At 38.1% G+C, this 15542-nt stretch overlaps 1 protein-coding gene across 1 annotated transcript in view; it reads right to left on the reverse strand.

Annotated features, from left to right (window-relative positions):
• Positions 1–15542, reverse strand: part of ryr2a (ryanodine receptor 2a (cardiac)) — a 184866-nt gene that overhangs the window by 18122 nt on the left and 151202 nt on the right. Inside the window, exons 88-98 of the mRNA XM_029456240.1 lie at positions 15405–15481; positions 14898–14971; positions 12751–12768; positions 7378–7458; positions 4894–4982; positions 2752–2880; positions 2439–2543; positions 2157–2238; positions 1468–1626; positions 1187–1341; positions 85–300 (exon numbers count right to left, since the gene is read on the reverse strand). Of these exons, the coding sequence (XP_029312100.1) occupies positions 85–300; positions 1187–1341; positions 1468–1626; positions 2157–2238; positions 2439–2543; positions 2752–2880; positions 4894–4982; positions 7378–7458; positions 12751–12768; positions 14898–14971; positions 15405–15481 (1185 nt within the window). The remainder of the gene's footprint in view (positions 1–84; positions 301–1186; positions 1342–1467; positions 1627–2156; positions 2239–2438; positions 2544–2751; positions 2881–4893; positions 4983–7377; positions 7459–12750; positions 12769–14897; positions 14972–15404; positions 15482–15542) is intronic.

Consider the following 15542-nt stretch of genomic DNA (forward strand, 5'->3'; position numbering starts at 1 on the left):
AGTGAAAACAAGAAGCTGTCAAGCAGTGTGACAATCAAATGACACATTTTAGATGTATTAGGTCATATGCTGCACCATCTTTACCTGAGGTTTCTCCCACTGTGTTCGACTGGACTCGCTGATCTCAAAGTAGACCCTCTCAATGCGCTTGGCACTACCCATGATCTCGATCCGGCCCAGGTACGGTTGGAAGTAGTTTAGGACGCTATCTGCCAGCTCCAGGAAGGTCTGCAGCCGGGTGTCATGAGGCATGTGCTCCGACAGATTGGTCAGCAAAACCGCCACATTGAAGCCAATGTCCTTTTGAATCACAGTTCAAAGTGGTTTTTTTTTTTTTGCAAGTTTCCTTTTCAGCATGTTACCCAATATATAACACTCAACCTCTCAATACACACTCAATAAATGAGGCCCTTGAGGAGAGGATGGTACCAGAATTACATCCAAGACTCAAATAATATTACCTGGATTTATTTTACTGTAATTTGCAGGCTGTAATCTCCGTTTTACCCAATTTTGAAAAGTAAAAGTAAAAAGGTACATCTGGCCAATGACGCCGACCTGCAGATGACGCATATACAGCACACTACCAACTAATCATAAAGCTTTTACAACTTTAAAATACATTCAGATACATAATGCCGTTTTTAAGCATTTTGATGTGAATCAAGTGAGTAAAAAGTTGTTACAGTATAAAATGTATCTACAGTAAATTGTTAATCTTTTCCTCATGAGTACTGTCCCAGTTCAGCTTCAAAAAGTATTAAACTGCTACCACTCTAATTCAAGCAAGAAGAGCCATGTATGCTCTTCAAAACCAACAAAACAAAAAATAAATTAGTGTCTGACTGAGCTGCAAATCAAGAAGCCCAAGAACAAGGGATGCCCCATGTTGGCTCCCCCATACAGTGTGCGTGGAACATTAATGAGAAATTAATTGTACCAAATTACCTGTTCTACTTTCCAACTTCTAAACCTAGTCCAACAACAGGTTGATAAAAAGAAAAGGAAAAAAATGACAGAAATAAAATAACAAGAGAGCTCTTCTACTAAATCCCATTTGAGATGTTGAACCCATCCTCTAAGAATATATTTTAATAACAGATTTGAAGGATTGAGGGGCCTACATTTGGACAATTGAAAGCCCTTTTAAGACTTTAGAAATATCTGTAAACATTAAGGCTGTTACCTTGGCTGGCTCATGAAAGCGCTCCACAAATTCTTCATAGTCCAGCAGCTCATTTTCATCCGTCTCAGCACATGAGAGTAAGAACTCTGTCTCAGACTGGGTGTAGTGTTTGTGGCTCTCCATGGCCTTATGGAAGTCCCTCTTGGAGATGACACCTGTGAATTTATTGATAAATCTATAAATCATCAGCAGCTCCATCTATGTCACTTTGGAATAATTTACACGATTCTGCTATTCCCCAATGACAAATATGATGAAATTAAATGTTTTTAGAGCCTTGCCTTTTGCGTCAGGGTCATACTCCTTGAAGGCGTCTGAGGAGGTCAGGTCTTTCAGTTTGAGAAACATGTCAAAAAACTTGAGTATCATCTCCACATTGTTGGAGGACTCCACCAACATGTCCACCATCTGCTTCCCAATTGTCCCATTCACCACATTACCTGCCAAACAAGACAACAGGCTTACAGTATAGGAAGTCCCTTCAAACCACAACACAACATGATACAGTTCTTAAACTGCGACCACACTAATTTAGCAGAACCACTTTCATTTTGCAAAACAGGAACGATCCGTCCAGAACAATGTTCAATCGTGGGCTACATGTTAAAGATGTACTTAATGGGATGACTGAAAGCATAACAACAGCTTAATTTGTGCCATTGTTAAATGTATCTTTGGAATGCAATATATTTTACTATACAATATGTCTGCAGACACTTAAAGTGTTCTATTAACAACACCGTGTAGAACTAGAGACTGTGACATGTAGAAGTCACTTAATAGCCATGAGTGCGCATTTTTGAGAGATGATTAATCATTTGTGGAGCCAAACTAGGAAAACACTGTTAACATTTATTTAACAACTTTCAGTGCAAATAACCTGGCGATCACTTTGTGACTTTGTGTTTCTGTCAGTAAGCTTTTCCTGCTTTAATGTTTAATACAGGAGTACTGATGAATGCAAACCTACCCTCCAGCATAGACAGCAGCATGACCACCATATCTTTCTGAAGATCCATCAGTTCCTTCAGTAACTCAATCTGACTGGAGTCCTGAGGTAGAAAAAGAAAGAAACAAGATGAGGTGTGTTTGCTGCATTTCAGCCATGAGAGACTTTATAAAAGGTGTACATTATTAGAGATTACAATTAGCTGACAGTGGAAATGTGACAGGAAATAAGGGAAGAGAGAGAGAGGATATAAGAAAGGTCCATGACTGAACTCAAACTGGGGAAGTTGTGTTTACACCTCACCTGAGACAATTTCATCTGCATATGAGCGAAGACATGCAGAAACCCAACAACAGCGTCCCACAGTCGACTATGGGCCAAGCTCTGCTGGTTGCCAGTACACGGACCCTACAACATCATTAGTAACAATCACAATCACATCACAACCAACAATTCCTTTCACTCAGCAGGAGTCCTACACTCAGATATGTGAGTATTAACTACAGCCTACAGATATGATGATATGATATTATTTTAAAACTTTTCATCACATTTTGAGAATACTCTAAGAACAGCAACAATGCCTTCAACAGAGTTAACTGGTGTCTTTTCGTACCTGGATGTACTCTGTGAGTGTATTGAAAACCTGCTTGGCCACATTTATTGCCTTGGAGAAATTCCTCTGGCCCTGCTCGTCAATAACATCTTTCCCAGAATAATACCAATAGAAATCACTGATGGACTCCTGGAGGAGAGTCATGAGGGAGCAGGGAAGGGGAAGAAAAGAAGACAACTATGAAACAGAGCAACTACAAGAAAATACTTTTAACGTAGTTTTGATTATTATTACTATTTTTATTGCTATTGTTACTATTATTATTACTACATGTAGTAGTAGTAACAGTTACAGTAGTAGTAGTAGCAGTAGTAGTAGTAGTAGTAGTAGTAGTAGTAGTAGTAGTAGTTGTAGTAACAGTAGTAGTAGTAGTAGTAGTAGTAGTAACAGTAGTAGTAGTAGTAGTAGTAGTAGTAGTAGTAGTAGTAGTAACAGTAGTAGTAATTAAAGTAGTAGTAGTAGTAGTAGTAGTAGTAGTAGTAGTAACAGTAGTAGTAGTAGTAATAGTAGTAGTAGTAGTAGTAACAGTAGTAGTAGTAGTAGTAGTAGTAGTAGTAGTAGTAGTAACAGTAGTAATAACAGTAGTAGTAGTAGTAGTAGTAGTAGTAGTAGTAGTAAGAGTTGTAGTAACAGTAGTAGTAATTAAAGTAGTGACAGTAGTAGTAATAGTAGTAGTAGAAGTAACAGTAGTAGTAGTAGTAACAGTAGTAATAACAGTAGTAGTAGTAGTAGTAGTAGTAGTAGTAGTAACAGTAGTAGTAACAGTAGTAGTAATTAAAGTAGTGACAGTAGTAGTAGTAGTAGTAGTAGTAGTAACAGTAGTAGTAGTAACAGTAGTAGTAACAGTAGTAGTAGTAGTAGTAGTAGTAAGAGTTGTAGTAACAGTAGTAGTAATAATTAAAGTAGTGACAGTAGTAGTAGTAGTAGTAGTAGTAGTAGTAGTAGTAGTAACAGTAGTAGTAGTAACAGTAGTAGTAACAGTAGTAGTAATTAAAGTAGTGACAGTAGTAGTAGTAGTAGTAGTAGTAGTAGTAGTAGTAGTAACAGTAGTAGTAGTAACAGTAGTAGTAACAGTAGTAGTAGTAGTAGTAGTAGTAGTAGTAAGAGTTGTAGTAACAGTAGTAGTAATTAAAGTAGTGACAGTAGTAGTAGTAGTAGTAGTAGTAGTAGTAGTAGTAGTAGTAGTAACAGTAGTAGTAGTAACAGTAGTAGTAACAGTAGTAGTAGTAGTAGTAAGAGTTGTAGTAACAGTAGTAGTAATTAAAGTAGTGACAGTAGTAGTAGTAGTAGTAGTAGCAGAGGTGGGCCGTCAGGGCCAGCAAGGCCTTCACTGCTGGCCTAAACATCATCATAATATACATTTCATTTTTATATATTCTTTCCACAAATATGTATTAAATTATTCCCCATAGTCTATTCTCTTTATTTCATAGCTTTCCTCTTGGTTGCGCTGCTTCCAGCCTCAGATCGAGATTTGGAGGTCTGGCCTTTATGTTAGAGCTTGTCAAAAAACTTCAATTTTAAACGAGACTGTCATTGACATCAGCAAACGCAGCATGGAGAGTGTAAAACAGAGAAAGCTGGATGCGGAATGTCGCATTTTCCAGGAGAAATGGACAAACGATTATTTCTTTGTGGAAGTATAAGGCCAGTGGGTCTAGTTTGTGCGGACGTACTTGCTCGGTGATGAAAAATAATCTCGAGCGTCATTACTACACGAAACATGCCGAACTGCACAAGCTGAAAGGACGAGTGTGTTTGGATAAGGTTAACGCTCTTCGGGGGAGTTTGGCCCAACAAGCAGCTCTCTGCAGAGCGAAACATACAAACATGGAAAGATATTATATTTAATTATTGTTTACTGCCTTTTTACTTCATATGTTCTTTTGCTGTGAGACATACATTTCCCCGTTGTGGGACTAATAAAGGATTGTTTTCTGATAAAACAGAAAGATACAGAGGTTATGAGTTCAATAATTAGTATGGGCCTTGAAGGATGTTGTAAAAAAAAATGGCCCTTGATAGGAAAAAGGTTCCCCACCCCTGGTCTATATGATAACGCTATGACTTCAATTTCAACCTAAGAAAATATGTCCATACTTAATATGTATGAACCAGCAGGAGTGAAGAAAAGGAGCTAACCTGTACTCTGAGGAGGTAGTCAACAGTAGAGATAATGATGTTGACGGTTGTGTTGTTCCCTGTTTGCGTCCTCAAGTAGTTCTGGAAGTCTGAAATAGAAAATTGCAAAATGTAAAATGTGTATAAATAAATAAAGTTGTGGTAACCTTTCTGTAAAATATTATATGACATTTGATACTATCCCACCAGAATGAAATTCACAGAGAGGAAAGCTTATAGAGTGGAAAGTATATCTTCTGAGTAAATCTGCAATAATCAGGGTTTCCCATCAGTTTTCCAGACTGCAATCAAACACTCTTTGTGAGGAAATGTAATGTTGTCAGCTCAATTTAATAACTGGAGTGTGGCTTGAGCCTGGAAGTAAAACGTTTTCACAAACCACTTCAATTTAATTTCAAACACAACAATATGGTGCAATCCTATAACAAACAAGGGCAGCGTATTAGAGCCATTGTAAGTAAAACATTTTTTTATTAAAGAGCCGGGGAGGGGGGTAATATTCACAGACATTTACGAGAAAGACAAATCTAATTTTCTCTAAGATTGAAGTCACAAAATGGAACAATAGTTTTCTTTTGTCGAACCACATGGCTGCACTTTGCAAGGTTGGATCAACCTCATACCACCACAGAAGGTAAACAAGGAATGCCAAACATACAGGACTGTCTCAGAAAATTAGAATATTGTGATAAAGTTCTTTATTTTCTGTAATGCAATTAAAAAAACAAAAATGTCATACATTCTGGATTCATTACAAATCAACTGAAATATTGCAAGCCTTTTATTATTTTAATATTGCTGATTATGGCATACAGCTTAAGAAAACTCAAATATCCTATCTCTAAATATTAGAATATCATGAAAAAGTATACTAGTAGGGTGTTCAACGAATCACTTGAATCGTCTAATTAACTCGAAACACCTGCAAGGGTTTCCTGAGCCTTGAAAAACACTCAGCTTGGTTCAGTAAACTAAATCACAAGTATGGGGAAGACTGCTGATCTGACTGCTGTCCAGAGGACCATCATTGACACCCTCCATCAGGAGGGTAAGACACAAAAAGAAATGTCTCAAAGAGCAAGCTGTTCACAGAGTGCAGTTTCAAAGCACATCCACAAAAAGTCTGTTGGAAGGGGGAAATGTGGCAGGAAACGCTGCACAACCAAGAGAGATGACCGCAGCCTTAACAGCATTGTGAAGAAGAGTCGCTTCCAGAATTTGGGGGAGCTTTAAAGACAGTGGACTGAAGCTGGAGTCCAGGTATCAAAAGTCACTGTTCACAGACGTGTCCGGGAAATGGGCTACAATAGCCGTATTCCCATGGTCAAGCCACTTCTGAACTCAAGACAACGGAAGAAGCGTCTGACTTGGGCTATGGAAAAGAAGCACTGGACAGTTGCAGAGTGGTCCAAAGTCCTCTTTTCAGACGAAAGCAAGTTTTGTATTTCATTTGGAAGTCAAGGCGCCAGAGTCTGGAAAAAGGCTGGAGAGGAGCAAAATCCAAGTTGCTTGAAATCCAGTGTGAAGTTCCCACAGTCAGCGATGGTTTGGGGAGCCATGTCAGCTGCTGGTGTTGGTCCACTGTGTTTCATCAAGCCCAGAGTAAATGCAGCTGTGTACCAAGAGATTTTAGAGCACTACATGCTTCCGTCTGCTGAAAAGCTCTATGGAGATGAGGAATTCATTTTCCAGCATGATCTGGCACCTGCCCACAGTGCCAAAACCACCAGTAACTGGTGTACTGACCATGGCATTACTGTCCTCGATTGGCCTGCCAATTCCCCTGACCTGAACCCCATAGAGAATATGTGGGGTATTGTGAAGAAGAAGCTGAAATACACCAGACCCAACAATGCTAATGAGCTAAAGGCCGCTATTGAAGCATCCTGGGCATCCATAACACCTCAGCAATGCCACAGGCTGATTGCCTCCATGCCACGCCGCATTGATGCAGTAATCCGTGCAAAAGGATTCCCAACCAAGTACTGAGTGCATTAATGGACATTTTCAAATGTTTGATTTTGTTTTGCTGTTATAAATCTTTTTTTTTACTTGGTCTGAGGAACTATTCTAATTTTTTGAGATAGGATTTTTGAGTTTTCTTAAGCTGTAAGCCATAATCAGCAATATTAAAATAATAAAAGGCTTGCAATATTTCAGTTGATTTGTAATGAATCCAGAATGCATGACATTTTTGTTTTTTTAATTGCATTACAGAAAATAAAGAACTTTATCACAATATTCTAATTTTCTGAGACAGTCCTGTACACATTAGTGAGGAGGTTATTTTCTTGTAAATGTAAGACTTTAATCTTGGAAATTGTAAATTTATTTTATATATTATATTATCTTTATTATAATTTATAAACTTACAATGGCCCTAATACACCGTCGTTATAACACTATCTGACTGTATGAAATATAAAAACACCCTCAGCATTAACAGATTTACCCCACATTTAGCCATACTCTAAGATCACACACCTGAGTTGTGCCCTTCACAGAGCAGCTGCAGGAAGCGGAAAAGGTCACAGGTGAACTCATCATCCTGCATGACCTTCTCACCTGGCCAGAGAAAAGAAACACACCCACACACATACATGCACACACACACACACATACACGTACACAGACATGCAGACAAACATATGCACAAGCACATACGTAGGTATGCACACACGTACACACGACAACACAGGCATGTGCAAACACACACATGAATGAACACACACATTCATATAAACACACACACGTACACATATAGAAAGTCAGAGAACAGGGCAGACAAAAGCAGACAACATATAGGAAAGGGACAGACAGACAAGGAGATGGAGAGTGAAGAAGTGTTAAAAAGAGATGGTGCTGATGTGAGAAATCTTCAGTGTTTTCTTTCAGTCAGAGAAAAGTGAAGGGTCATAATACACCATTCTGACCTAAAACACACACACACACATACACACACACACACACACTCACGCACAAACACACACTCTCACACACACACACACACTCTCTCACACACACACACACACACACACACACTTGGATGAGCAGTGGGCAGCCACAGCACTTGGTGGTGGACTGAAGTGGGTTGGTTGGTTTTTTAACTGCAGCATTTTACAGTCAGGACTGGATTTAGGCTGTTTTCATGTTTTCTCTAAGCTGGTTTGGTTTAATAAAGAGAAGCTGTTGGTTGCTGCTTGCCATTGTAGATTCTGCATAGATTACAAATACATTGAGGAGGTTGAGGACAGCTGCTCTGACTGTGCTAAAATGCTGCTTTGAACCAAGGAATGCAAAAGGAAAAGAGGGTCAGAGAAAAAGAAGATGAGACACTATACAATAACAGAACATTAACAGAATACATCCATACAATATGACAACAAACTGGACTGGGCTGAGGGAGGGAAATCTGTAGGTCTGGAACAAGACGGAAAGTGTTTTCTTTTTCAATGCAGGCAATTTAGTGGAAGTGCAACATGTTCTACAGATTACTCCCACCAGGATGTCAGAGGTTTAGATTTACGAATGGCCCAAAAAGGTGGAAGTGTGCCGACTTTTGCTGATGCCCACTTGTGTAATGTAAAACTAAAATAGATCTACTTACAATTATCAGAATTCAATTGTAATTTCGTAGTAAATACAACTGTGACCCCTCCACAAAGGGTGTGTTGTTTGGTACAGGAGTTCCTGAAAATGTTCCTTCCACTGCCAAACAATATCGCCATCAATATGAGCAGCTCCCCCGCCCTGCTTAAAGCAGTCTGGGCTTCTCTTCTGTGTCTGATGGCTTTCCAGGAACTGGACCACAATAGAATTTTTGGAAACGCTTTATAGAACGGTCCTTGTAATAAGCGTTAGTTAGGTAATAAGGCCTTTATATATCCTTAAAAGACGCTTATTAAAATGATTATGTGTTAATAATTGCATCATAAACACACTTATTGTTAGATTTGAAAACATTGATAAGGATTGTATTAAGATTAAAGAATACATACTTTATTATGCAGTTAATTAATGTCATGTTTGATCCAATGTGAATAAAGAATTGTATATAAATACAATGTTTTAGTGGTGAAGCACAAAAACATACTTTTTAAAAACTTTTCATCTCTTTCCTGTAAATGGCAGGAGTTCTATAAAACACACTGGCCTTTGATAAAAGGTAACATTGAGGTAAATTGTATATTGCTTTAGACAAATTATGTTACAAATAAGTTACAATTGCACTATTTTAGTTGATGTGAAAAATGATCTATAGTGTTTAATATCATGTCTTCAGAAGGTCTAATATATGTCCTGTCATTTGACTGAACACATATTATAAGGGCCTTAATACCAATTATCTAATGCTTATTACAGAAACCTTAATATAAAGTGTTATCAAATGTTCTATAATGATAGTGAGTAACCAAACTTATTATTAGTTATCAGAAGACAAACAATTAGTTTCTAAAATTGTAAGAATAAATTGAAAATATTATTTAGCAATTGTGTAAAGCACTTTCAGGCTTATTCCCCACACAGTGATAAACCAGATGAGGGGAATATATTTTTCACAGTTGAAAAAAAATGACCATAAACTTATTATTATTAACTTAAAGGTGCAATGTGTAGTTCCGAGCCTCCTGCTCCAAAGACATAGGGGGCAGTATTTCACCTCTACTACAGGGTCATCACTTAGTAAAAAAGCCAATGTATGTTATCCAATGTTTATATTTCACATTTTAGTTGTAGTAGTTTGCTGTATTATACATTTTGGAGTATTCATTATTTGTATTGTTTATTGTATACTATTCTTATAGCTATATTTCTCTCTTCTAGTGTTGATACATTTACTGTGTATTTCTTTTTTTACTCCTGTGTAATGTCACTCAGCAGGGCAAGAATAAGAATATAAAATGTTGACCAAACTGCTGAAACTCTGAGACCTGGTCAAAATAACACTGCTATTACTGAAATTATTTACTGTGGCACTGGGGGCTGTACAGTTCGTGTAACGTTATGTTTTTATAGTTTGTACATTGGCTTGGGTCCAGGGTGGCAGAGACGAGGGAAAGAACGGCTCGTGTTTTTGTTCCGTCTTCCCTGCCGACATAGGACTGCTCTGCCAGGAGGAGAGCGTGCAGCGGCTTCAGGGAATGAGCTTCAGTTAGCGGCTGTGGCCCGATTTGGCCAGCGAAAACCCCAGCGGGATGGTGGAGTGCTGGGTCTAACCTGTGTAAGGGCAGCAACAAAAATATTGACGACCGGCAGTTAGTCGGGGCAGTCCCCTTCCCCGATATCAGACCCCTTCCCCCGGGGGAGCTGTCGCGAAAGGTGAGCTAAATGTTAACTGCCGACAGAAGCTCCGTCTTTTTCCCAGCTGCCTCACACTCTACTCCCTGCAAGCAGCAATGGGAATGAGGCGAGGGTACAAATCCTTTTCTCGTTTCTTTCACTTTGGATTTAATCCAAACAAACTATCAAACTAGCAGGGATCATGGATGTAATATTGACAAGAGAGTCAGCAGCTGTGCTTCTTCTCCCTCTGTACTGAGGCAGACTGCAGCTACAGTGACTCACTATCACCTCTAGAGGAACAAGTGGTATTACACACTGGACAGAGCGCAGCTAGCTGTTAGCATGCTAACTTCAGTAGATATCTCTGCAACACAACACAGAGACGTGTTTGACACAACGTCAACACTGTTACCTCTTCCCACTCTGTTGATAATGTTAGTTCATTGTTTTAATGTTTTAAATTTAAATTCTGGCAGATTTTACACATTGCACCTTTAACAGGGATTAGAAATAGGGTTAGAAAAAATGACAAGCTAAGGATGTTGTGTACAATAAATGTGCTTAAAATTTCCTCCGGTCCATTTAAAACATAAGGTTAGAACACTTTACACAGTATATTGAGTACAACTACAACCAAATCATGAATTTGAAATACAATACTGGAGAGAAAATGAGTCAAATCATAGAATAAGGACGGGTTATTCAAAATCAATGTTCTCCCTTAAGCAAAACAGTCATGACGGACACGTACACTGACTACAGACCACAGCTCAGCCAGTAAACAGAGAGGAGGGAGGAAGGAAGGAGAAAAGGATCAGAGTTCACCCCCTTCCACTCACAGTGCAGCATGGCCAAAAACAGCCACTTTAAAGTCCAGAGTGCAACACTTACAGAGAAAAACTGGAGAGGGAGACCAAACAGAATGCATGACAAGGTGAGAGATGAGAAATAAGCAGGGCTGCAACCACTGGCAAATTCTCTTCTTTTGTTTTTCAGATTAATTTTACATTAAATATTTTTAAACCGTTCAGCGAGAATATACATACACTGCACTGTTAAACTGTTCAACACAGTTAAAAAGTAATTTTGTTTCTACCAATACTGAATGTTCTAACCATCTTGTCTGTCCTAATGCTAAGTACACATTTGAGCTACCTGTACTTTACTTGAGTATAATGCTAATTTATACTGCACGTTATACTTTTCACTACATATACAACATCATTTACTAGCTAAATGGTAAATGGACTGCATTTATAGAGTGCTTTTCTAGTCTTTGCGACCATTTGAAGCACTTTTACAACACAAGTCAGCATTCACCTCTTCATCAGGTAAACGTTCACACACAATGTAGGGCTTCTCTACCAACTCAAGGGGGAAATATCTTAACCGTTCCGAATGTTATCAGCTCATTAATTTTCCGTTATCCCCATTATAACGCTTCAGAAGAGGCAACGTCTCGTAATGTGTCTGTCTGTAGTTTGCTCCTGAGGGGCTCGTGTACAGTGGACTACCAGAATATTTGCAAACAGCTGCCTGATGCTAACAATGTTGATGCCAGTGCTGAGACTGAATCAAAACAGTAAAGTTGGGGGACAGTAAAACCAAAACGGTCAGCTAAAAAAAAACTAAAATGCACATGGTGCATGGTGTTGGTCTGGTGGTATGGCTTCCAAATACAACACCAGAAGGTTGTGAGTTCAATACCAGGGCTGCCACCAATGTACCCCTGAGCAAGGTACTTAACCCTGAGCTGCTCCAGAGAGACTGTCCCTGTAGTTAGTTTACTGTAAGTCTCTCTGGATAAGAGCGACTGATAAATAACCTGTAATAATGTAATACAAAATATTGATGAGCAGCTTCAATTGAGGATTAATTTATAATGAATTTAGTTTAGTTTTCTGATTGTGGCATTTTTGTATTCATTGCAGCCCTAACAGAGTGAGGCAGAAAAGGACAGAGATAGAGGCTGAGGACACAGATGGGACTGTACACTTCACAACAAATAACAACCAGCACAATAACCATCTCCATTACTAAGACAAAATAACCAGACTTTAGGTTGACTACAGGACCGAGAGGGGGTGGAGGATGGTAAATATTAGTAATATTAAGAATGTGCCAGATACTGTACAAATCCTGAGAGGGAGGCATACATGGGTTTTTTTAAGACGGCACTTCTACTACGTCTGCCTTTTACATGACTGGATTTCTTAATGTTAACATATATATGGTTATTATAATCATCATCAGTTTGGTTATTGTCGAAAGAGGATGACGCGGATTTTTACCAAAGTTCAGAAGTGGACAACTGTAAATCTTTAAACAGTATAAAAGACCAACTACAAACCAACCAGAGAGAGAGAGTTATAATTGGCCGAGCAAAAAGAAGAGTTTAGATGGTGAGGGTGAGGCAGGAAAGTAGCTGTAAGCACATAGCAGGTAAGGACGAGGTTTGAAGGTCTACACTCAGGACCTGGACAGAACTGACACAACAACTAACCAACCATAGTAAAAGAGAGAGAGAGGGCGAGACCAACCAACACACAAGGAAATGGCAGAAGGCATAATTACCACGCTCATGAGTGATGACTGAGGAAGGAAAGAAAGTGCAGTAAACCAAAATGAGAAAAGGAAAACAGGGGGAAGAAAGAAAGAGAGAAAGAAAGTAAGAAACAAAGAAAAAGATTACATATAGGGAAAAGAGCTTTAATAGTTCCAAATGTAGTTGTTGGGTCAACCTGGAAACACATTATGTGTTGACAGAAAACCTGTACAGCTCAGTACATGTCAATAAAAGACATCTAAAAGAAATTTTAAAAATACATAAAAAAGCGAGACCAAGCTTTTTTCCCTCTTTTGTCTTATTTGATTGTGGATGTGCACTCATGTGCTTTAGTTAATAGGGCCTTAGTGTGATTACTTTGTATTTAAAAAGACAATGTTGATAAATTTATGAGTAAAAACACACCAGCTGTGCCATGACTTTATGCTATAATAGGTGCAGTAATGATTAATACAAAGTCAGTTTCAGTAATTACTGGTTTAGGATGTTGTTTTTGCCATTTTGCACATACAGTGTTGGACACAAATAACAACACCTGTTGTACAATATAATTCAATTCAGTAAAACATAACATACAGTTGGATAAACATGTCATTATGAGCTGTCACCTTTCACCTCGCACAGTATCTTAGCATTACGTCTCTGCGTCACCTCACAGTTTGATGATGTTATGCAGCAGTCTTTAGAACAAACTCTTAATGGTCTGTAATGACTCCTAACAACTGCAGATTTTGTGGTGTAAAACTTCAGAGACGCCAGGGCCCATACTGTATATTAAACAAGGATAAAGTGTGGATTAAACATTTCTAAATTAAACAGGGGTTTTTTCCCCACAGAGAATTAAAATGATATATATTGCTTGTACTTCAGTTGTTAGGTCATTAGCATTAGGTCTTCATGCTTAAATGGTGTTTTCTGATCTGCTCAATGGTTAAGGTGTGTTTGTGTTTCGGTATGTCTTGTTTAAAAACAGCAGGGTCAGGGTTCAGCTTTGGGAAGATCACCTTCATGGTTAGAAGAAACCAAGTTTGACTTTTTGCAGGAGAACATGTCTCTCGTTTCCCACACTTAGTAGTGCTAAGTTTGTATTCCTAACAACGAACTGTGGCCTCCTCTCTGAGAGGTTTAATAGTGGTATGATAACATCATGTTACTTCCACTTCGGCAGTACTTAGAGAAAATAAATAATAATGTGAACATACAGTCATTTTATGTTGTTTTCTGATCCCTTATGCCACATGGATGTACACATTGCTCTGCGAACATGGGGAGTATTAACGTATAAGTGAGGTGAAATGAGTGACAGAATAACTACACGTATTTACCTTTTATAAAACCATAAATTACTTAAAACAAACTCCTAGATAATTGCTGCACCTATTGTAACATAATAACTTACGCACCAACTTATGCAATACCATCATAATTAGTTAGTTTGCAAGTTTTGACTGTATTTTAAAATCTACTAATATAAAATAGTAAAACAAAGGACAATTTTGAGATTTGAATCTTGAAAAGTATCAGTATGCAATCTAAAGTATGAATGTGAACATGTGTAACAAATGTATACAGACAGAAGATGCAACAGGCAAATCATAAGCACATACACATGTACATTAAGAAATCATACTTGATAATGTATATGAAAAATAGGTAGTACTGCATTACCACTTTGATAAGAATCTCTCAACCAAAGTAACAAAAGGATAAATGGGACAAAGCAAGAAAATTATGAGGATTCAAAAATAACTTTTTTTTATGTACATGCTTTCAATCTCTTTTTGGGAAAAAAATATATATTTTCAGTTGGAGGAAGAAAAAGTTTTTCCTTCAGCTCCCTTTTAGCATTCCTCTATGAAACCAAGAGTTTCAGCAAGCGTGTGTGTGTGTGTGTGTGTGTGTGTGTGTGTGGTGTGTGTGTGTGTGTGTGTGTGTGTGTAAGGTCAAATGTACCATCCGTACGTTAATAAAGTGATATTTAACTAGTTTACCTGCACCTGGTGAAGAAAAGCATTTTAATATCAACAAACTATACGTCATCAGTAAACAACAATCTCCAACTCAGAAAAATAAATATTGATAGAACTTTATTTTCTATTGCTATGACCATTCAAAATAAATCAATGAGGTGCAAACAAACTGCAGTGAAGCTCACCTGATCCCTCCTCTGTCACCATGCCCAGTCCTTCTGCTTTGTTCTGCCTCTCAAATGCATTTAGATCCAGAACACTGAAACAAAGACAAATTCATTGCAGTGGTGCTGCTAATGACTGTACGTAAACACCCACTTTGTCCAAAGTACCATCTGAAAGCTACACTCTCATTGTAATGTAAAAATGTTTATGTAGTTCTGCAACAAATCAGAGTGCCTCACCCACCTTATTGAGACGTAGATTCAGCTTATTTAGTGCTTGAATGAATAATGATGTTGGTGTATGTACATTAGTAAACACTGATGATCATACCAAGCTAAGTGATGAATCCAGAGATAAGGCTGAGTTAAGGAACACTCACTTATATTTTTGTAGATGTTCTATATCTTTAGTGTAACTGGATTGATGTAGTTTATGTCTATGAGAGACTTAATATTGGCTTGAATTAAACACAATTATCTAACTATGACTACCAAAGTGTTTCAGTGGGAAGAAGAGTGTGTAGTTACCTGCATGACTGCATCAGACCAGCCAGACTCTGAAAAAAGCCCACATCCTTTTTGTCTTTCAGATAATCCAACATTTTCTATCAAAGAGACAGAGAAAGAACACATAGGACAATGGGACGGCTGAGTTTATATATATAT

Source organism: Cottoperca gobio, chromosome 19, assembly GCF_900634415.1.
Source record: "Cottoperca gobio chromosome 19, fCotGob3.1, whole genome shotgun sequence".
Lineage (NCBI taxonomy): Eukaryota > Metazoa > Chordata > Actinopteri > Perciformes > Bovichtidae > Cottoperca > Cottoperca gobio.